The sequence below is a fragment of the Lygodium microphyllum genome, chromosome 27 (assembly GCF_053477565.2).
Source record: "Lygodium microphyllum isolate KBCC chromosome 27, Lygodium_microphyllum_v1.1.10, whole genome shotgun sequence".
Taxonomy (NCBI): domain Eukaryota; kingdom Viridiplantae; phylum Streptophyta; class Polypodiopsida; order Schizaeales; family Lygodiaceae; genus Lygodium; species Lygodium microphyllum.
Genome location: NC_141161.1, coordinates 85,937,958 through 85,960,963, shown reverse-complemented (window position 1 = coordinate 85,960,963; position 23,006 = coordinate 85,937,958). Strand labels below are relative to the sequence as shown.

Below are 23,006 nucleotides of genomic sequence, written 5' to 3'. Positions count from 1 at the left end.
TTTGGGGGAAAAAAAAGAGAGCAAAAAACAGAATTTTCTTTTCTTTCAAAAAAAGCTACCTCAATAATTAAATTTTTTAACTGGTGTTGCTGATCAAGAGACCGGATTGACCACAACAAATCTGCTCTTTCTTGATGAAACTCATGTATAGTATCTTGGATCTCTGTTCTTAGAGCAGCAATATCAACCTTACTTTGCTGATACCTTGCCATCAAACGCTTCAGTTTCCGTGTTTTGGATTCCAAATCTTCTTCCATAGTACTGCACTTTTCCTCTGCCATAAGTTGTGCTTCCTGTTATTGGCAGCAGTTAATCAAATCTTTCTTAATAGAAAATAAAAGATGTATGCCTTAGCTATGTACAAACTGCTGCAAAAGACCAGCTTAGGTGCAACCTTCCCAAAATGCACGAGGAAAGCTTGCATGATTATGCAGGGGATTTTATAGACAATACCTCCAATTCTGCAATTTTCCGTTGGCGCTCCTCGTCTATGCTTTCTTTTTCTTGCAATCGCTGTTCAACAATAGCAAGCTCCCTTTCTTTTTGCCTGGCTTTCTCAATTAACAATACACTGTCAGTATTTGTGCCATGCAAAAGTTTCTCCTCCAGAGCTTTCAATTTACTTTCTAGTATTGCACGGTCTTCCTTCCCCTTTGACAGTTCCTGTTAAGGCTGAAGTCAAATGTCAGATTGTTAAGATACCAGGTCCAGAAAACTATAGGTACCAAACCATACAAGTTATTCAGCCATTATATACCAACTCTACAATAGAACATTCAACAGATTGAAATGAAAAGCTGCTCTCTTCTTGTTTTCTTATGACTGATAAAAGTATCGGAATCTATGAGTGTTACACTGCATTGTAAACTGTGCAGTTGCCATGGGACTTTGTGTCATTAGGTAGTCTTCCACACCTCTTCCCCCTCCCTTCTTTCCCACCCCTTTTTTACACTCACCCCTCTCCTCTCCCTCCACCCCCTGAGTTCCTTCCCAAGCCTCTAAGTCTGTGTTTCCTCGAGCTCCCTTCCCACCCTCTTTTTACACTCACCCCTCCTATCTGCCTCCACCCCTCCATTCCTTAGCCAGCCTCTCTAAGTTTGGGTTTTCTTGACCTCCTCCCATCAAAACTGTGAAGCCTAATTCTTGAGAATCCCTGCACGTGTACAATTTAATAACCCTACCTTAAGGCCCTCATGAGCAGGTTTTTGAATAATAAAGCTTCATGGCAGCTACTATGACAACATCTACTGCTACCTGTTTAAGTCTCACACTGAAGAAGAAAGTGCAGCAGCTCTTGCAAATGGCAATCTCTACACTCAAAGCCACATCATATTACCACCACACCACATGGATATGTTAAGCTAAAATATGCATTACTTGCTGATTAGCCTCTTAGACAGCCCCAAAACGCACTAAAAATGCTATTTTAGAGTAAAACCCTAAAACGGGGAGCGGTTTGAGAGAGTTCAATGGAAACCCTAAAACGGGGAGCAGTTCGAGAAAGTTTAGTGGAAACCCTAATTTTTGGGGCGCCCTTCCACATCTATAAATAGGCAGGCTGCCCCCATGCAGCAATCATCCTTCTTTGCAGGTTACACTACCCCACACACCCTCTGTTGCTGTTGGCGCCCAGTTTCCAGCCTGCAGCCCGCCTCCATCTGCTGTCCAGCCATCATCAACTGCAGCCATATCATCTTCAGCCTGTCCATTGCTGTAGGCGACAGCTCTCAGCTGCTGGCGACTGCACCAAACTGTCCCAAACTGCTGTTCAGCCTGCTGTCCATCATCTCCAGGGTCAGCCAGCCTGCGTTTTCAGCATTGCAGACTCTGACACTCTCAAACACTGTTTCAGCCTGCTGTTTATAGCAGACTGTGCACAGTTTCCAGCCCCCAATCGATGGTACACTGCTGCGTTTACCAGTTCCTAGCCTCTAGACTGCTACGTTTTGGTGACCAGCCTGCTGTCATTCACTATTCAGCACTCCTACACTCCGACTGGTGGTCACAGACTTGGGCTCCGTCTTCAGTGGACATCACACTCCGACATTGCTCTGCCCTTGAGCACACTGTACACTCTTACATTCATTTACAGCATTCATTCACTTCAGAGTTGTGTTCTCTCTCTCCCTTCTTCTGTTTGTGTTTGAGTTTTGAGTTTTGAGTTTTGCGTTTAGGGTTTGAGTTTTGCCCTCTATGTCTGTGTCTGTGTCTTTGTGTTTCTGTCATGGTCATACACTCTGTGTGTCCTCGGTGCAAACCCTAGCAGTCTTCTTAACAGGATATGCATAGGTCCTGTGCTATGAGAGTTGCCATTGACCAATTTAGACTATCACTGCTTGCCCTTGAGATTGAGGTAGGCAAAGCAACATGTGTGGCTAGCAAGGAGAAGATATGCAGGCTTTGCCATCTACAGGGTAGAGTCACAAGAGCATTACATTTGTACATGCCCAGTATGCTATGCATTGGAGGGGATACCCATTGCTTGTTTATGGAGGGTTTTTCCACTAAAGTGATAAACTAACCTTGATCAAAAATGTCCCGGCCTTTTTCTCAGAAGTGACAAAGCTAGAGAGACATCAAGAGACATCAAGAGGAGCTCTTCTTAAGGTACAAAAGGTTAACTAATTTTAATCCCCTTTTTCGGCTCATTAAAACATCCCCAAAACTCAAATATTAAGTGTCCCAATAGTGTCCAGGCACCAAATTTGATTCACCCAAAGTGCCCAAGCACAACCCTAGACAATTGGTTGGGCTAATGTGTCTATAAATAGGGATCTTTCCAGCCACTTTGCACATCCTGCAACCATCATTCTACAGTTGCAACACCCTCACCATTGCTGTCCCCCAGTGGCCAGCTGCTCCACCTACTGCTGCCAGCAGCCTGCCACCATCCCCACAACTGTTCACTGTCCAGCAAGCCATCCTACTGCCACAACCTACTCTAGCTGCTGCCAACCTGTTCTCGGCTGACTGTGTGATGTTTCCAGCATCAGACAACTGCATTTTGCTGCTGGCTCCTTGGATCACCCTAACAACTGTGTTTTCTCCTCCAGCGGCTTTGTTTGCTGTTGTCCACTTCTCCCAAAATGCTAGAGCTGAGTTTTCTTCTTCTCCAGCTGCAGTAGCATCCTCTGACATCCAAGCTTTGCTGTTGTGCTGCTTGGGGATCATCTGGAGGTTGTCACCATTGACTCCCTCCACTTGGCCTTCCTAGAGAGACTGACTGACACCGACAGTGGCTTGAGTTTTTCTTTGCTCTTTGGACATATATTACTTTATTCAGTTCATTGAGCTATTCCTTTACTCCACCCTTATGTGTTTTGTGTTTTCATGAGTTTCTGTTTGAGTTCCGTTGTTCTAGTTGAGTTCATGCATGCTTTGTGTTTTCTTTGCAAACCCTAAGGTATTCTCCTCACATGGTATCAGAGCTAATCTGAGACTAAGAGTTACACCAAGTGAACTTCACTCACTTTTGATATCTATTCTAATACTCCAAAACCCTCCTCGGAGCTTTGTCTTCTATCAGTTCAAGCTCTCAGGAATTCATATTCATCTTCAGCAATGAACTCATGGCCTTTTGAGTTTTGACTTTGACAAGCCATCTGGAAGTACCACACAGTCGAGAAAGGCAGTTAACAAAAATCCAGAGTCTTTTTCCATGAGAGAATGGGACCACCATGGACCAAGAGGGACATCCTATGGCCACTCCAATCTAGTCAAGTTCTCACATTTCTTTTAACGATAAAGTCTTTCATCTTGATTTAGCTTATGTGTAGCCAAACATAAGTTACCACAAAAATTTTGAGGCACAAAACTATGTGAACTACAACATTGAGGTGCCTATCTTAGAACTTGATTTACAAGTGATTACTTCCAATGGTTCTTTGTTAAATGATGCATCTCATGTCACACCCACAAATGCTTCCACACACACACACTAATCTTTCCTATCTCTCCCTCCCATTTTGTTATCTTGGAATACCCTACCGAGACTATTGGTACCACACACACAAAGGCTTTGATTTCATTAGACTTTGCTCCCGGCCATGTTCTTGTTAGTAGGGTTGTCAACTCATGTGAGTCTGTGCATGCCAGATGGACTGGGCATTTTAGTTTGTATTTTAGGCATTATTTTAGTGATTTTTTGTATGGCACTTGTGGCATTTTATGCCAATCGACCAACATTAAATGCTGGCCGACCGGCTGCCATATTCGGCATATTTTGGGCCTATGTATTCTGTGGCTCCTCCTCCTTCCATTCAGTCATCATCATTCTTCACGTGATCTTCTTGTTGGAAAGAGGAGCCATTGCTAGTGCCTTGGAGCTAGAGAGACAATGTTGTATTCCTCATTCTTGTGTTTGGTATATGGATTCTATTTCCCAAGCATATCTCCAAGTTCTTTTCTTTTGTAGTGTTCTTCTATTTTCTCTCTCTTTTGTCTTGTGCTCAGCAATTTATTTCAGCACTTATCTATGCTTCCATTGTTGCACCACTTCTGACATGGTATCAGATTGCAAGATCTAGGTTCTTGCTATGATTTTTATGTTGTTTACAAGTCTTTCTTCCCCCTGCTGATCAAGCTTGCGTTTTTCAGACCAGCAACCTACATGTTCAGCCTATACCTAGATTCCAGCCGGCAATCATCAGTTTGCTCCATTAAATGCTCCATCGGCCTGTGTTTTTTCATTTTCTACCCCTATTCGTGGCTGGGCGAGTGTTTGTACATGCTGTTTTTGCTATTTCTGGCAGTTTTGACTAGTTTTATTTCATTTTCCAGCAGTTGGCCTTCGTTTTTGATCAGGTTTTTGGTTACACTGTATGTGAACTCTCATTTTGTGAAGTCTTTGGTGAGGGAGCTAGCACCTCCACTCCTCAGTGATGGACAACTCTAGATGTAGTGGATCTCGGATGTATTCAACATACATTCAGGGTACTATAGTTGACAGTATGTTTGCCAGGAGATCACTATTCAGTGTACTAGTCACTATGTTTGGTATGCAAATGGGTATTGTGACATTAATGTGATATTAAAGTGATATTTAATGTCACATTCAATGTTTGTGACCTTAATGTCACATTAAATATCACTTTAATATCACATTAATGTCACAGGGTCTGGCCAGCAATAAACTAGGCAAGGCTGGGAGGTGAAGGGATCACTCGTGCTCATTCATCCCGACTGTTTTTTCTCTGGCTTTTATGGTCTTCTTCAGAGTCATCTGTCATTGGTATCAGAGCCATTCGTGAAGTTCCTTTCAAGCGAGGCCAGGCGAATTGACGGATTAGCAAGGCCAGGCGAATTGACGGATACGTCTGAGGCTAGGCGAAATGACAGATACTGTGACATTAATGTCACATTAAATATCACTTTAATATCACATTAATGTCACATTAATGTGATATTAAAGTGATATTTAATGTGACATTAAGGTCACAGATACGTTACCCGTCATATGTCATTACTGGCTGAAAAGTGAGACATCGTAGGAAGGAGACGCCGAAAAGCATGACAAGCCGTAAGGAAAAGTGAAAGGAGTGAGACGCCATAGCGGGACGTCTCTTTACGTGAGACGTCGCAGGGAGATTAATGCGTGAAAACAGAGTTCACGTGCCTCACGCGTGCCTCACGTCATACAAATCGTTTTGGAAGAGAGCAGTTTTATGTAACTCACGTTACACCAATTGTTTGGGAAGAGCAATCATTCAACAGTTCGTCACCAGCTGACTGAAACTAGTCACACTCGTCCTACAAATAAAGAAATATTGGTGGTTCACGTGATAGTCCCGTTTTCTGCAGAAGAACTTCATTTCCAGCGTGACTGGTCTAGTCCGGGAAGGCAAATTTTGTTCCTTACTCTTCGGGTTTATTTACAAAACCAGCAACAATTGCCTGCCATTAAAACCAGGGAAGTACTTTACTTTGTATGCAAATTTCTTATTTTTGCTTTCCAATTCCAGTGTATTAATGGAAGAAAAAGGGAAAGAGAGAGTAATGGAAGGTTCTAGTTCTGGGGACCACCCTATGGTAGATCCCCATGAACCAGAGATGCAAGAAGAACAGTGGGAAGAATTTTTTGCTACACGAGAACAATTTGATGATCTTACTGCTCGTGTACAGGCTCAGGGGGTTCAAATGGAATTTATAACCCAAACACTCACTGAAATAAAATCTCAATTAACTTTATTGTTAGAAAGAGATAAAAATAAGATAGAAACCTCGGATGTCCCATCTTCATCGAAAGATTTAGATGTGACTATGCGAGATCCTAAGTAACCCCACCACAAATAAATATCACTTTAATAACACATTAATGTCAAATTTCCTTCCCCTTAAGAATCGGTTTCGTCCTCAAAAACGATACTTGAAAGGTCTAACTGTAAATTGGGAAACCTTTTCTTTAAAGTACTTGCTCGCTCCCATGTTGAGCTTTCTTCTGAACAATCTTTCCACTTAACCAAACATTCTTGATAAATAGTATTCCTTGTTCATCTATTACGAACATTTAATATTCTTTCTGGTTCATGTGGATTAGATTGGTCATTTAATAGCTCCTCAATATCATCATTTAAGATTAGATTATCCAAGTCACCCAGCTTCTTCCTTAATTTACTTACATGAAAAACTGGATGTATTTTACTACCAGCAGGTAGTTGGAGCTTGTAAGCCAATTCTCCCACCTTTTTAAGTATTATGAAAGGACCACAATACCTTGGTGAAAGCTTTGGACATTGTCCCTTTTTCATAGTTTTAGTTTGTTCAGGCACCTTAAGATAGACCAATTCTCCTTCTTCAAAGGAGATATCTCTTCGGTGAGGATCTGCATATGCTCTAGCTCAATTTTGAGCCTTTTTAATATTTTCTTGAGCAAATTTTAACATATTATTCATATCCTCCAAAAAGTCTTTGGCTGCCTGAACCTTTTCCTTATACAGTCCTACTGCAAAAGGAGCTCTGGGTTGAAACCCATACATTAATATAAATGGACTATATCCAGTGGAAGAGTGCTTGGCACTATTATATGCAAACTCTGCTATCGGTAGATACTCTTCCCAATTAGTTTGCCTTTTACTTACATATGCCCTAAGCATATCCTCAAGGATTTGGTTAACCCTTTCAGTTTGCCCATCTGTTTGCGGGTGATCCGCCGTACTCATGCTAAGTTTAGTATCCAATTTCCTAAATACCGCACGCCAAAATTGGCTATCAAATTTTCTATCCCGATCAGAAACTATATTTGCCGAAAGGCCATACAATCGGTATATGTTCTCTACGAACAATCTAGCCAATTCTGGTGTTTTAACATCAGTTGAAGTTGGAATGAACCTAGCCATTTTGGTTAACCTATCCACAATCACCCACACAAAGTCGTGCCCCCTCTGTGTTCTGGGTAAAGCAACAATAAAGTCCATGGAGATACTCTCCCATTTTCCCGAAGGAATCTCTAGTGGATGGAGAAGTCCTCCCATTTTTAATCTTTCAACTCTATTAACCTGGCATTTATTACATTTGACCACATAGTCAAGGACGTCCTTATTCATTCCAGGCCAATAGAATTGCCTTTTAATAAGACTATAAGTCTTATTAACTCCTGGATGTCCCGCGCTAGGGGTATCATGACACTCAAAGAGTATCTGGCGCCTTATATCTATATCTTTCGGGACACATACCCTACCCTTGTAGAGTAAATGACCATTATCAATGGTAAAATTCTTCCACTTGAATCCGGTTTGAGCAACCCCTAATGCTCCATTTCCTTGTTGAACATCCTCAGATATTCCTTCCTCAGTAGAAGCACTTTCATTTGGATCCCCATTTATTATTGCTTCCCATATGTTGAAATATGCCGAATCAACCTGGTATTTCCCTTTTAAAGATTCAAGCAAGTTGGAAGTGAACTGAGTAAAACTCAATTCATTAATGATAGGCATTCTGCTGAGTGCATCAGCTACTATATTATACTTTCCTTTTCTATATCTTATCTCATAGTCGAACTCTTGGAGGAGTTCGGCCCATCTGGCTTTACGCCTGTGTGAATCTGGTTGATCATTAAGCCACTTAATGCTTTCATGATCCGATAAAATCAAAAGTTTGGCACCGTACAGATAGTGCCTCCATTTCTTCATTGCATGTACTATTGCATACAGCTCCCTCTCATAAACAGAATAATTCTGTTTTGCACGGTCTAATTTCTTGCTTTCAAAAGCAACTAGTCGACCTTCTTGTAATAAGACCGCGCCTATTGCCTTATCATTGGCATCAGCTTCAACCACAAATGGTTTATTGGGATCCACAATTAATAATACTGAAGCTGTAGCAATAGCTACCTTAAGTTTTTGAAAACTTTCATTTTGGTCTGTTCCCCAATTAAAGCTCTTTCCTTTCCCTTTAAGTTGGTCAGTCATTGGAACAGCTATTTTGGCATAATCTCGAATGAATCTACGATAAAATCCAGATAAACCTAGGAAGATCTGCAGCTCTTCCCGGTTCCTTGGAGATGGCCATTCAATAATTGCCCTTACTTTTTCTGGATCCATGTTGATTCCCTCTTTCGAGATAATATGCCCCAAATATTTGACCTCTTGTGCAAAGAATTCACATTTAGTTTTCTTCGCATAAAGGGAATGTGTTCTTAACAGTCGAATACTAATCGTAAGTGTTCCAAATGTTCTTCTCTTGATTTACTAAAGATCAAGATATCATCCAAGAAGACTACTACAAAATGTCCTAGATAGAGCCGTAAAACACTATTCATCAGCTTCATAAAGGTAGCTGGTGCGTTAGTGAGGCCAAAAGGCATCACCAAAAAATCATAATGCCCGTATCTAGTACGAAATGCTGTCTTGGGAACATCTTGTGCCTTAATTCTTACTTGGTGATAGCCTGATCTTAAATCTATCTTTGTGAAGAATTTTGCCCCTTGCAATTGATCAAAAAGATCTTCCATTCTGGGCATAGGAAATTTATTATTCACCGTTATTTTATTAAGTGCTCTATAGTCAATACAAAGTCGCATAGAACCATCTTTTTTCTTTACTAATTAAATTGGTGAAGTCCAAGGTGGATTACTGGTTGTATAAACCCTTTATCAAGGTAATCCTTAATTTGTCTTTCAACTTCTTGATGTTGTGTTTCACTTAACCTATACGGTGGTTTAGAAATAGGGTGTGTATCCTTATTTGTGTCAATTGGGTGATTTATATCAGCCCTATCTGGTGGAAGGCCACTTGGTAAATCAGAAGGAAACACATATTTAAAATCATCTAACAAACTACTTAATTCATTATTAACATTCAACTCACAAACATAAGAAAATTGTTGCTTTATATTACAGAAAGTAAAAGTGTTCTGTACAGGAAGAGACCATAACATATATACCTCACAAACTTCCTTCTTTATCAGCCTCTGAACTTCAGTAGAAGACAGCAAAGGATTATCAGATACTTCATGTTCACCTTGAATGACAAAAGTCTTACCATCCCTTTCAAATTCCAGTGTATTATGATGGTAACTACGTTTTAAGGATGGTTCCAATCCCCATAGCCACTCCCTCCCTAGAGCAATATCAGCTCTTTCCATGTTCATAATTTGGAAATCAAGTTTATCTTTATATCCTTGAATCTCAATTTCCAAATTGGATACCATTGTATCCCATATTTTATTGTCTTGGCCTTGCATCATACGAACAACATATTGATGCCCACTCTTTTGTTGGGGAAGTTTCAATTTTTTGACAAGTGCATAATTTATAAAATTATGTGTAGCAGAGTCATCAATCATGACTCTAACCCTTTTTCCAGCTATCAATCCATGTACTCTAACTAAATCATGTGGCCCAAAAGTAGGCTGCCACATAGAAGTTGACATACAACACTTGTGTTGTACATCCATGTGCAGGACCTCTAAAGATTTATACCTTTCATGCCCCTTTAATTCTAAGGTTTGCACTTCATGGATTTGTTTTTCTTTTCCCTTGCCCTTGTCCTTATCCTTTCCTTTGTCTTCCCCCTTTTTCTTTTGAGGGCAATTCCAAGCAGCATGGTTAGGGGATAGGCAATTGAAACACAACTTTTCTTTTTTGGCCTTATCAAAGTCATCAGGACTTAACTTTGGCCTCACATATTGTTTCTTTTCAAAAGGTTGTTTTTTATCCTTAAAAAATGGCATTTTTATTTTAAATTTATCCACAAATTTTGAGGTTTCCAATTCCTTAGACTTGGGCTCCGTATCAGTGAGACTAGTGAGTGTACCTGGACGCACACTATCTTCATTGATTAATGCAAATTTAATTGCCTCTTCCAGCGTCTTAGGTGAACTCCTTTTTACCTCCTTTTTATAGGCTTTATCTAGTCCCCTAATGAATCCTCGTCTTTTGAAATTCATCTATTCCTTCCAATTTGAGGATTATCTCACCATATTCCTCCAGATATGTCAGCAGGGGTCTTCCCTTTTGTCTGACATAATCCCAATCTTCCCAATTTCTTTCCATTTCATTTTCAGGAAGGAATTCTTTCAAAAAGACGGATTCAAATTGAGCCCAAGTTTCAGGTATTTTATTTGCCTCCTTTAAAGTTCGCCACCACTTATATGCTTTGGGCCACTGGACAGCAGATGGAGATGGGCTGCAGGCTGGAAACTGGGCGCCAACAGTAGCAGAGGGTATGTGAACTGGTGTAACTTGGAAACAAGGATGATTTCTGAATGGGGACTGCCTGTCTATTTATAGATGTGGAAGGGTGTCCCAAAAATTAGGGTTTTCACTAAACTTTCTCGAACCGCTCCTCGTTTTAGGGTTTTCATTGAACTCTCTCGAACCGCTCCCCGTTTTAGGGTTTTACTCTAAAAGAGTATTTTTAGTATGTCTTGGGGCTGTTTAAGAGGCTAATTAGCAAGTAATGCATATTTTAGCTCAACACCCCCTCTCAAGCCCAAAACTAAGCCGAAAGGTTGGGCCAGCCATTGTGATGTTGATGTACCCCAAGGCGTCCCATCCCAAAGCAGCAAAGGCATCGGACAAAGGGTGCACGTCAGCTGCCCAGTGGCCTACCAAGACTACAGAGGCGATGATTATCTTACCAAGGGAATCCAAATAGTCACTCTAGAGAGGACAAGGCATCGGACAAAGGATGCACGTCGGCTACCTAGTGGCCTACCAAGCCCTTCAAAGGCGGATGGAACTACATTGAACTTTTTTTTTGTTTTTTTAAAAATAAGTGTGGTAAATTTTATGGGATGTGGCCGATTGAGGAATAGTGACCCAAAAGACGGGAGTAGAGAGGGTACACCCAACACATCACAAAACAGTACAAGCTAACCCATACACTCAGGGTATCAATGACGAGGAAAAGTAGGTGATGAGGTATCCATGTGATGAAGAAGGATGGTGGTGTGGTAACAACAGCCGCCGGTGGAAACAACTTAGGATCCGCTCAAGTGGTGCTCTGCACAATGAGATGCAAAGTATGCTACATGCTGAAGAATGCTCATGTAGCAGGTGCCACTTGGACAGTGTTCCTCATGGGGAAATTGTTCACTTGCCCAAGCGCCCTAGTACAAAGATGATGAAATCATGCAATGCAAAGGGTAAGGTACAACAGGGGGAGAAGCCGATGTCGAAGACAAAGTGCTAAAGCCTATAGAATACCAAGAAGGGTAGGAACACCCTCTCAACCTGGATGTAGATGCCGAAGAAGGAAGAGGAGCTTGATGTCGGTCTTCGTGTGGTGTCAAGAACCATGAGGAATGAAGAGGAGGAAGCATCCCAGCTGGAAGAGCTAGGTAGAAGTCACCGCCATGATAGCATCAAGAGAGATGCTGCACGATCCGCCTTGGGAGGGGAAGCCTCCATGCTGGTAGAAGAGCAAAACTCCAAGGATGATGAAACCATGAAGGAACGGCGCGCATCCCAAGTCTCCAGCCCAGGTAGGACTAGGCAAACCTGCATGTTAGCCCTACACTGAAAACAAAACTTACAAAGGAGATCAAAGTCTGCAATCACAGAGGTCAGGAGTGAGATGCTCCAAAAATAAAACAAAACTAAAATGAAAAGCTAACTGAAGGAACAAGTACAAAGATGCAAATGTGTATGTGTGTGTGAGTAAATGTAGCGGAAGATTTAAAAGGTAGAGACAAAAATCCTATGGGCCCGACTCTAAGAGTGCGAAAAATGAATGCTAGACTGACCTAGGGTATCCGAAATGACCTAGAGACATGCTAGTCTAAGAAGATGGCCACCATCGCGTACGTCCAGTAGCAAGGCTCTGCCAAGGGAACGCCTGATGAGATGGGGAGGAAGGTGAGATAGATGCATGAAGTGCAACGGGATCGGAACCTGCAAACCAGTCAGCCAATCCTTCAAGAGTAGAGAAGGATGGCTGCTGAGGCTGTTCGGGTGCCACATATCTAGTAGTCACTGTGGGGGCTGGAGGAGCAGATGGGGCAGCAGCGAAAGACGTAGCCCCACTGGACTGTGAAGTCACAGCGGTCTGCTGAGGCTTTTTAGGTGGAAGACCTTGGGCCTTGGAGCAACACTCCTCGTCTACATGGCCAGCTCTTTGGCAGTGTGTGCAAAATTGGTTTTTCTTAGGGAGTTGCTGCCAAATAGGTCTTAATTCTTTGGTTCCATTGGAGGAAGAGGAGTCACCCTTTGATTGGCTTGCCTTCGCATCTAGCGAGTTCTTGCCACCACTGGTGGTTTTCCCTCCAGATGAAGAGACAATCAACCCCCTCTGCTCTGAATAAGGCTGGGATGAGGATTTCTTGTGGACTTGATCATGCAGCTACGCGTAACGCAAGAACTGGCACTCAAACTTGTAGAAGGTTGGCAATCGAGGTTGGGAGATGATGTGTTGAATGAAATTGAAGTATTTTGCGGGCAACTTATTCAAGAAAAATGTAACCTGATCGTCGTCTAACTTTGGAGAGCCAGTAGTGGTGAACTCGCGGCAAGTAACCGCCTAGAGTCAGTCAGCTTGACTTTCAAATCATCCCCGTCCTTAAGAGAGAACTCTTGAAACTCAAAGTCGAGATCGATGCATCGAGTACAATTACGAGCCGCATAGTGGTCCAGAAGGTGACTCCAACGCTCTGACGCGAGCGAGAAGTGCTACAACTGAGAGTGAAACTCAGGAAGCAATCTCTGCATCAGCTCAACATTGGCTGTAGCATTGCGGACTCTCCATTGACGGATGTAGTCAGGGTGAGCTACTCGAGGGTCCGGCATAGGCTCTAGACCAATGACGATGTCCCAAAGACCCTGAGACTCAAGCACTTGTTGCATGAAATTCGACCAATTAGTGAAATTTGACCCATTAAAATGTGTCTTATCCATGAAGGCATTCTTGGCCGTTGCAACAGGAGTGGTAGTGCTCGGAGATGGATAGTGTGAAAAAGTGTAGTGGGAGTAGGATGGGGGAGTGGAGTACACTTGGGAATGGGCCCCAGAGTGCCCACCAGGCATGCGGGTAGTGTGCAAGGTGGATCCATAGGTAGCGATGGGCTGACTAGGCATGGGCATGGTAGCCACACGAGGAACCCAAGGAGGTGGAATGGGAATACGGGGAGTAGAATATGGGAATCCCTGCGTAGGTATAACCCAAGGAGAGTGTGAAGACGCACCATAAGCTGAGGATGGAAACCCCTGCGTATGAGTGGTCATGGGAGATGTGAAGCTGGGGATAGTGAGGGGGATGCCCATCACAGTGAACCCAGGAGTGATGGTGTGCTCATTTGCTGAAAGGTGAGAGGCACTGTGTTAAAGGGTGGCATTCCCCCTAACGAAGTACCATGGTGCAAAGAGGTAGAGAATGGGGTGGAGAAGGAAAATGTGCTAGGAGCGGAGATGGTAGATCCAACCCCTAGGGTGTGTGATGCAGATGTGGAGTATAATCCAAGATTTTGGAAAGATGATGAGAGATGATCAAGGTGTGATATAGAAGAGGGTGGGATGGGAGGGAAGTGAGAAGTGTGTGTAATATGCTCAAATGAAACAGAAGCTGTAGATGTACCTGAATTTCGTCTGCTTCATGAGCCCCCTCTATTGAAGTTCACATACACAAAGCCATCCGGATCTTGTACCTCAAAAGAAGAAACAGGTGAGAGTTTTGATTCATGGAATACAAAAGATTTGTACAAACCTGACATTGGACCTGGCAAAGATGATGAAGATGGATCGCCAGACGTTCCGAATGCCATATGTCCTCCATGATCGAAGAGGTGGCCAGCCTCACCAACCGGTCCGAATGTGGTAGCAAAACTAGTAGGAGGGGTGTAAACATCATCATACTCATTGCGATAGTACTCCTCAAAGTCCTCCTCTGTCATGTTAGTGAAATCCGGTGAAGGTGGAGTGTCGTCCTCCTCACCGAGTCCATAATGCCGTCTCAGGGTCTCCAATGATGGAGAAGCCTGATAAGACATCATAGAAACTGGAGAAGAAGGTGTCTGGGACATTGTGATTCGGTTACGAGTCGTATTGTGTAAGGGTGAAGGGTTTCTCAACATCCCCTCTCAGGGCCAAAAAGGGGAACAAGAGAAGAGTGAGGTGGAGATGCAATGCTACATGCGGAAGAATGCTCATGCAGCAGGTGCCACTTGGACAGTGTCCCTCGTGGGAAAATTGTTCACTTGCCCAAGCACCCTAGTACAAAGATGATGAAAACATGCAATGCATAGGAGGAATGTCGAACTTTGTGTGGTGCCAAGAACCATAACGATATGCCTATACTCGATCTCATGAGTTGACTCCATACTGACCAAGTGAGCAAGGCAAGAAGAAGAGGAAAAATAAGATGTAGAGGATCCCTAAGATCCAAGATTTCCACTTGAAAGATAACCTGCAGGAAAGAACAGTAGACAGAGTGAACTGGAGAACTCAAAACTCAACCTCGGGAGAGAAGCCACTAGCTCTGTGCATCCATGCTGGAAGGAATACAAAGGCCTCGTCACCAAGTCGCGGTTGAACCTCCGAGGTCCGAATTTAGGTGGTACTTGAAGATCCTGGGTATTAGTAGAAGAGATGACTGGTCAAAGACAGCCACTCCAAGAAAGTAGAGCATGGGTGAAGAACCGTATATGGAGTAGGTTCCCCCTTTGATGTGGGAGGTAAAGGGGCCCCTGCTGAAGTCCAAGAAGAAGTAGATGCCCCCTCTGAGGGCAAAGAAATAACATTCCCCTCTGAAGTAGATAGGGAATCCAAATACTCATGGATCACGGACTCCGAAATGTCTCATGACGAAGGAAGTGCCACCGGTCGTGCCAAAGAAGGTGTCTGGGTTGCCGAAGAGCTCCAAGAGGTAGCCTCTCGAACCTGAGTAGTCGAGGGTAGGAAAGGGTGGGGCTCAGAATGAGCAAGAGGTGGGCAATAGTCGTTGTCTCTCAGTGGAGCGGACTGGGTAGCCGAAGAAGAGGAAGGAGTCGAGCAGTCATTGTCTCTCGAAGGAGCAAACTGATGAGGAGATGGTATCAAACAATCACTATCTCTCGGTGGAGCGGACTGCAAATCCCTAGGTCATGGAAGCCACTGTACCCGAAAATAGGTGGGAGAAGACTGCCGCTGGCATTGCGACAATCTCCAGGAGGTCATAGCACCAATCGATCTTCCATGTGCTGGAAAGGACTTAGTGCGCATCGAATGCATCTTATTGCCTTGAGCATAGTACTCTAATAGCCAATGCAGAACGATCTTTGTGGCCCAGAAAGGAGAGCTGGCACAAGGAGTGCCTAGTGGAAGATGCATATACTCCGGGAGGGGTGGGGAGCAAAGGTTGAAGTCGACAGCCTTCGGTGGGATGACTGGTCGTGCCGCAGTAGGAACACCCAATAGAAGGGCAATCTATCGGGAGAGACGCCATGGTACCGGTGTGGCTTGCTAAAGAAGGAAGAGGTCAACCTCCATGAACCACGAACCGCAATGTCCACCTCAAGGGGTGTGAGGGCAATGTGAAGCACGAACCGCAATGTTCGCCTCAAGGGGTGGGAGGGCAATGGAAGGGCTGGAAGTGAGTTGCTGGTGGAAGGAGGATGTGACCAGCAGTAAGAGGTTACAACCAGTAGAAAAACGCAAGTGAGGAGAGAGAGACTAAAAACGCAGGTAGCAGGTGAGAGAAAGACTAAAAACGCAAGCAAGACAGCCTGCAGGAGAGAGAAAAACTAAAAACGCAAGCAAAAACAGCACCAACAGTCAATATGCTGAAATCAGCTCCGAACAGTGTGTGATAGATTGGAAACAGGTGCCAAACTGTTGTAGACAGCAATGGCCAGCTTGGACCGCGATGTCCTCCGCGTTTGGGGTGTGAAATCTGCAAAAACAAGATTGTTTTGTGAATGGAGAGTGATCAGCAAGCTGAAATACCTGAAATCTGCAAAAACGAGATTGTTTTCTGAATGGAGAGTGATCAGCAACAGTCGTTCTACTGTAAACAGCTGCAAACTGCGGGTGGAAGGCTGGAAACAGGCGCCAGACTGTAGATAACAGCAAGGGACAGCTGAGACTGCAATGTCCTTCGCGGAAGGGGTGTGGGCAGCAAGCTGAAAACACCTGAAACCTGCAAAAACGAGATTTTGATGCAGCGAAAGAAGAAGAGAAGTGGATGTCGAACCCGCCACTGGTCTTTGCCTTCTGGAATGGAGGATCTTTGCCACTGTTTGAGCAAATCCGGCTCTGATACCATGTCAAAAGATGACGTACCAGCGAGACAATAGGGTTTGCGGGGAGGAACACGGATGGACTCGGCAAACATGGAGAAGAGAAGAGAAGAAAGAAGAAACTCTAATGAATGGAATGATGAAGACCTGAATCATGGAGTGAATGTGATACAAGAGAACAAGGGTGCCGTAGCACAAGGAAGATGATAAAGACAGCCACGAACCACGAACCGCAATGTCCTCCTAAAGGGGTGTGAGGGCAGTGGAGAGGTTGGAGAGAAGAGGTGACGGACTGAATGAATCAGCTGTAGTGAATGAATGAGAGAGTGGCCTATAAATAGGCATAGTCAGTCTAGGATAGCGCCCCTTTTTGGGGCTGCAAACCCTAAACACAAACCCTAAACATAAAACGCAAACTGCGGGTGAAGGGTGAAGGGTTTCTCAACAGCTTCCTCCGATGAGTCATCCTTTTCCTCAAACTCCAACTCCGATCCTCCGGCCAAGGGATGTCCAAGGTGTGAAAGGGATCCAATTCTTCAAACCAAGGGAAGGGCTTGATTGCCCCTTCCTCTACTGTTTTCTAGTCCAGGTGATGCAGTCCTCCCTCACAACTCCCCAATGCCAAAGAGAGAGTGTGAGAGGGTGGCGAGATGGGGTAGTCATGCCTCATCTATATAGCTATATAGGTGGAGGTTCCAGAGAGAGACATTCCAAACACATCAACCAAAGTTTGGCAGATGCAAATCATGGATGTGAGATTGACATCAAGGTTCGTAATGGGCTATTACTTGACATAGAGGGACGTACAAGTACAAATCCTGGAGCTGAGATTGACATCTAGGTTCATAATGGGCTATCATTTGACAGAGAGAGGGATTGGCTGCTAGTCCAAGCTTACATGAGGGGACACTTTGGCGGTCTTGGCCAAAGGCGGAGAATCCATGGTCACATATGTTCAGAGGCATTTTTGACAAGCTGGTCTTGTCTGCTACTATGAGACATTGTTGACAAACATAGAGATCTATTACAACTCATCTCTATCTTCAAGAGCCGATACGATCGACATCGACATCAAGTTCTTTGCGAGGCACCTTGGTGGTGGCTTGATCACCCACTGGTTGGGTATCCATGGTTCTACTCTAGTGGTTCTATGTTGTATGGACTGTGATGAGTCATTATCATTGTTTCATTGTATTGTATCACATCACCCGTGATCTAAGAGAGGGTCTTAGCAGGATTGTTAGCTCACGTGTGAGTCTATGCATGCCAAATAGACTGGGCATTTTAGTCTATATTTTAGGCATTATTTTAGTGAATTTTTGTATGGCATTTGTGGCATTTTATGCTAGTCGGCCAACATTAAATCCTGGCTGACCAGCTGTCATATTTGACATATTTTGGGCCTATTGTGTGGCTCCTCCTCCCATTCAATCATCATCATTCTTCACGTGTTCTTCCTATTGAAGAGAGGAGCCAGTGCTAGTGCCTTGGAGCCAAAGGCTCACTGTTGTACACATCATTCTCGTGTTTGATATATGGACTCCATTTCCCAAGCACATCTCTGAGTTCTCTTCTTTTGCAGTGTTATTTTGTTTTCTTTCTCTTCTTCTTGTGTTCAACAATTTATTTCAGCGCTTATCTATGCTTTCATTACTGCACCACTTCTGACAATTCTTGGTTGTCTTTATTGGCCACCCTAGCTACTGTGTCAAGTAGATCCAATAGTTTTGTGAAGGGGGCTCCTTCAAATCAAAGTCTATACATACCTATTGGTACACAAAGTCACTGACTCTCGATTTTTACACATAGCACACTACCAGTCTCACAAATGATTAGTTAAAGATTTCCAATCCGCCCTTTGGAACAACACCCATGCCTAGAATACCCCACCCTTAACTATTTGTGCCAACAAACATCATGCACCCTGTGCATAATGTCCTAGTTGCTTTGGGGTGAGGCACCTAGGGGAAAAGGAAAAGATTCGGGCTTGGGCTAGTACATTTTCTTTCTAGTTTCAATTTTGGGCCTAAGAGAGGGGTATTGAGATAAAATTGCATTAACATTGATTAGCCACTTAAAACAGTGATATGCTTAATTAATAGAATTACCGAAACTTTCATCAAATGAAATGTGTTCCTAGAGAGTACCTATGTCCCATAAGCCAAACCGTAATTTGGGAGGGCCCAATCATCTATAAATAGATAGGCTGCCTCTAACCAGCCTTCCTCCTCGGATAGGGTGGACATTGGACACCTTGTTGGCCCCAAAACTAGCGCACCTTTCGGTATTCATTTAACTTAATTGAAGAAGAAGTTGATGTACAATGGGATTCTCCCAATTCCTTTCGGTATTCCACTCCCCTTGCTGTCCAAAATGACTAGCAAGTCTGCAATCTGATTTGTCCCTTGATTTGCGCAATCAATTGGCCTTCACCTACTTTGATGGAGATGTAATATGCCTCAAATTCAATGATTTACTAGTCCCTCCACTTGAATAGGCTAAAAACAGCTTCAGTCCTATTGAATCCAAGTCTTGGAGCTTCCAATTTCCGGCACACTTCCCAAGGTTGTTGATAAACCCTAATTTTTGCTCAAATTAGAGTTTACAACAGAGAAATCTGAAATTTTTGCGCCTTTGGTGACCTCAATGCTGTAATCTTCGAAGCAAGGCTACAGAAAGGTTGGGAGATGAGAGAGAATACTGAGGAGAGAGAAAATTCATACTTTCTTCTCGAAGAAGTGAAGAAAATTTATCATTTACTACTATTGCCCTGTCTCCACTACTTGTAGATGCAAAGAACTGAAGAAAATCAATCATTTACTATTGTTGCCATGTCTCAACAGCAAGTAGATGTTGTCACCTACTATTGATTGGTCTTCTCTTGTCCTTGGCTGCCTCAAAAGGTCCTCCAATGGCTGCAAATCAAACCAACAGTATCTCCTCTCTCTCTCTTGCGAGCTGAATACATTAAAAATGCCTCTCTCCAGTGTCTAAAGACGTTTTTTAGTCTTGCATAGGCATTTTTGATAAGTGGCAACCTTCCCAAATGGTTTTTCCAACATTATCCATAATTAAATATTAATATTTAGTCTTTAAATATTGAAAATTAATCTAATAATTATTTCGATGCCTTGAAAAATAATTTGATAAGCCAATAATTAAATTGGCTAGGCAACTTCCATTCTTGAGTGTCTCTATGTCATCTTTGACCATCAAATTGGCGTTAGGTATCATTAAACGCCACTTCCCTAGTGTCACTAACACACACTTGTGGCCAAATGAATGACCTAGGCCAACAACTGGCACTAAATACCACCAAGTACCTGTGCGGCATAACTTATAACAACTTTTGCCTTTGGCATCCCGTGATTTTCTCGGGTCTCGGGCTTGTAAATTTACTCTTAACCCCAATTACACCTCACATGTGCAACATTTACTTAACCATGTGATTAAAAATTAATCCACATGTTAGGTAAGGTTTCAAAAATACATGTCCTCATGACAATGCCCACCACTCCGTCTCAATTTCAACTTTGTAGTTTGCAGGTGTCAAGTTGTCAATTATGATGGCTGACCGGTGGCAATGTGGATCTAGCCTTGCCACTGTCCAAGTCACCCAGGTTTAAGAGATGACTAGGAGTTTCCTAGGGTCTTACTAGATTTATTTTGATTCTAAGTTTGTTTTTGAGTTTGAGTGGAATTTGATTTTGTTTACCCTTCCCTTAATACCCCTTCTGAGAAGCAACAAGAGCCCCCTCTGTAGAGATCAAACTATGAAACTAACAAAGAGCTGAGCATAATGCAGTAGCTAACACTCAAATTCATAGAACGTGGGCATAGTGGGGTGTGAAATCACCTACTACACAAAATGGAAGTATTTCCTCAACAACTTGTTTAGAAACAAAGTGACCTAATTGTTTAAGGACCTAGGAGCTCCCATGGTAGAGAACTTGCCAATAAGGTTTTGGAGCTCATGATCCAAATTGATGCAACGGGTTCTATTCCGAGCTGCATAGCAGTCAGTTAAGTGTGCCCAACGCTTAGTTGCTAAGTCAAAATACTAAGGCTGTGAATGAAATTTAGGTAATAGACCTTGCATTACCTCGACAACAGTAGAGGCATTCCTAGCCTTCCATGAGCGAACCGCATCGTATGAAACAAGTGCAAGATTAGGTTGGGTTTCCAATGCCTGCATAAGATCCCATAGGTTCTATGAGGTCCCGTCCAGCACGCAGCAGGGGGCGACGCGTCGGGTAGTGACGGGTAGGCAGAAGCGGGGCGCAACGCGACGTGGGCAGAATAGACCCAGCAGGAAGCGATGGGACGAGGTCAGGCAGGGCGCCGTGCAGGAAAACGCGTCAGAAGGCAGCAGACCCACCATCTCTCTCTCTCTCTCTCTCAATTATATTATATCAAATGACTAAAAGAGTACAAAAGTCACAGTAAAGAAGCAACAAAAATTGCCATATGCCAAGGAACCAAGTTCTTCTGCCGATCAATGTGCTAAATCAGATCCAACTGCTAATGTAGGAGTCCCTTTAGCCTTAGCGAGATGTCTTTGAACACCAAAAGCGGAATCAAAAACAAAAGCATTCCAAGTGACCCAACTGTACCAACAATCCCAAAATCAAAGAAAAGAAAACAAAATCTTCATATATGGTTGTGCTGGAGTGGGGTGTTTGGGCCTAACAAAGACCCAATCGAAAGGGCATAGCAATGTGCCGACCCCAACCCTCCAAATATCAGACAAGAAATTCCAAATTTTCTTGGCCAAAAGGACATGAAAGAAATTTGTGGTGATAGGATTCTGCACTCCCGAGACAAAAAAAACAATTGCCATTCGAGATTTGGCATTTTGAAAGGGCCGAGGCAAGGGGAAGCTTACCAACCATCACATGCCAAAGGAAGACCTTACATTTGTACAGAGTCTTATTGAGCCAACCCTCCATGACAATCATTTTCCACCAGACTTGAGATTTATGCAAGCCCCAAACAGCATTGGCCTTAGTGACTAGCCAATGGTGGTCACAAGGTGACAGACTTGTTTAGCCGAAGCCTTTTCAAGTTCAAGCTGTCCCGGAAGATCCCAGTCCTGCCATGGACGATCAGAATCAAGGGCAGGGACGGGTCCATAGGTTGCAGTACCATCAAAAGCTGGTCCCACGAATCCTAATATCCTCAAGGGATCTAAAAAGCCTCCTAGCAGTGCGGAAAGACATCAATCCACAACAACTCACCACAATGGCGTCAAGAACAAAAGATAAACCCATGTGTGCCCTATGATTAAATTTAGGACAGTCCTCTTGTTTCCCATCTCACAAGAGTAGCTTTGTCACAGCCAACAGTTCCATCCAAAAAGAATTAGTCACTAAGCAATCCTCCACAAGATGACACTGCACCTTTTGAAGAACCAACTTCCATGAGCATACCAACTGAGTCACCAAGTTCCATCCACCATAGCCTGCTGGTCACACACGCGAGCTCCACCCATCAAATGTCAGTAATGGGATCTGCCAAAGAGGGAGAGGTGAAGAAGGGAGGCAGTCATAAGCAAGAGGTGGAAAGGTGGAGTTTAGGAGGGGAAAAGAACCGATGATGGCTTGATGCTACTCATTTTGTGTAGGACAGGGCAGACCTGGTGAAGGCAGATAGGACAAGGAGGGGGCATTGAGGGACTAGCAGGGTGTGTATGCTCAGGCTGTGAGTTGGATTTTGCCTTTGAAGTTGGACTTGACTCTTTCTCCAAGATTAAAAGGAGGGGAAAGATAACTTAAAAAACTCTGTCACCTGTTGATGAGCAACAAAGTTATTACATTCTCCTAAAACGGAAAGTAGTTTCACATATCAGATATGATATTATACCTCAAGTGGAATCAACTTGTAATGACCACTAAATGTCATCAAAGGGCAGTAAAAGCACGGGTTTGAGTAAAGAAAACATGACAAGAAAACAGCTATTGAGGTATACAGGTTCATTATGCAATCAGGGAACAATTCTTTGAAATCTTGGACTGACTTTCTCTCTAACCAAGCTGACCTGATTCTGAAGCTCCATTTCCCTGATCTGAGTTAAGAGTTGGGTCACGATTCTTTCCTTTTCCTCTTCACTCCTCTCCTTCTCTGCCTTCAACCATTCCAACCTCACTTGGGCCTGTGTAATCCAAAACAAGCATTTCATTCAGACAAATAGTGAATGTCCAAACCCAAGTCCCAAAAAGTGCAAGAACAAACTTGAGTTTTAGATGAATTTTCACAAAAATTTCAGTTGAACTTGCCTTTCTATTGCCAGTTCAATTAGACAAGCATAAGACACACAAAGACAAGGCTACCATGCATGATAGATGAGCAGAAATTTTCAATGA

At 43.3% G+C, this 23,006-nt stretch overlaps 1 protein-coding gene across 4 annotated transcripts in view; it reads right to left on the bottom strand.

The window, feature by feature from the left end:
- LOC148012563 (kinesin-like protein FLA10) overlaps window positions 1-23,006 on the bottom strand; it is a 108,943-nt gene that overhangs the window by 44,213 nt on the left and 41,724 nt on the right. For 2 of the 4 annotated variants that reach the window (XR_015689074.1, XM_087669325.1), the window contains exons 7-9: window positions 22,682-22,795; window positions 454-663; window positions 205-293 (exon numbers count right to left, since the gene is read on the bottom strand). Coding sequence is in view for 3 of the 4 variants with exons in the window: in XM_087669325.1 (XP_087525451.1) it covers window positions 205-293; window positions 454-663; window positions 22,682-22,795 (413 nt within the window). In the remaining variant the exon portion in view is untranslated. Of the gene's footprint in view, window positions 1-59; window positions 294-453; window positions 664-22,681; window positions 22,796-23,006 lie in introns of all 4 variants that reach the window. The other 2 variants (XM_087669324.1, XM_087669326.1) reach the window with 1 other exon arrangement.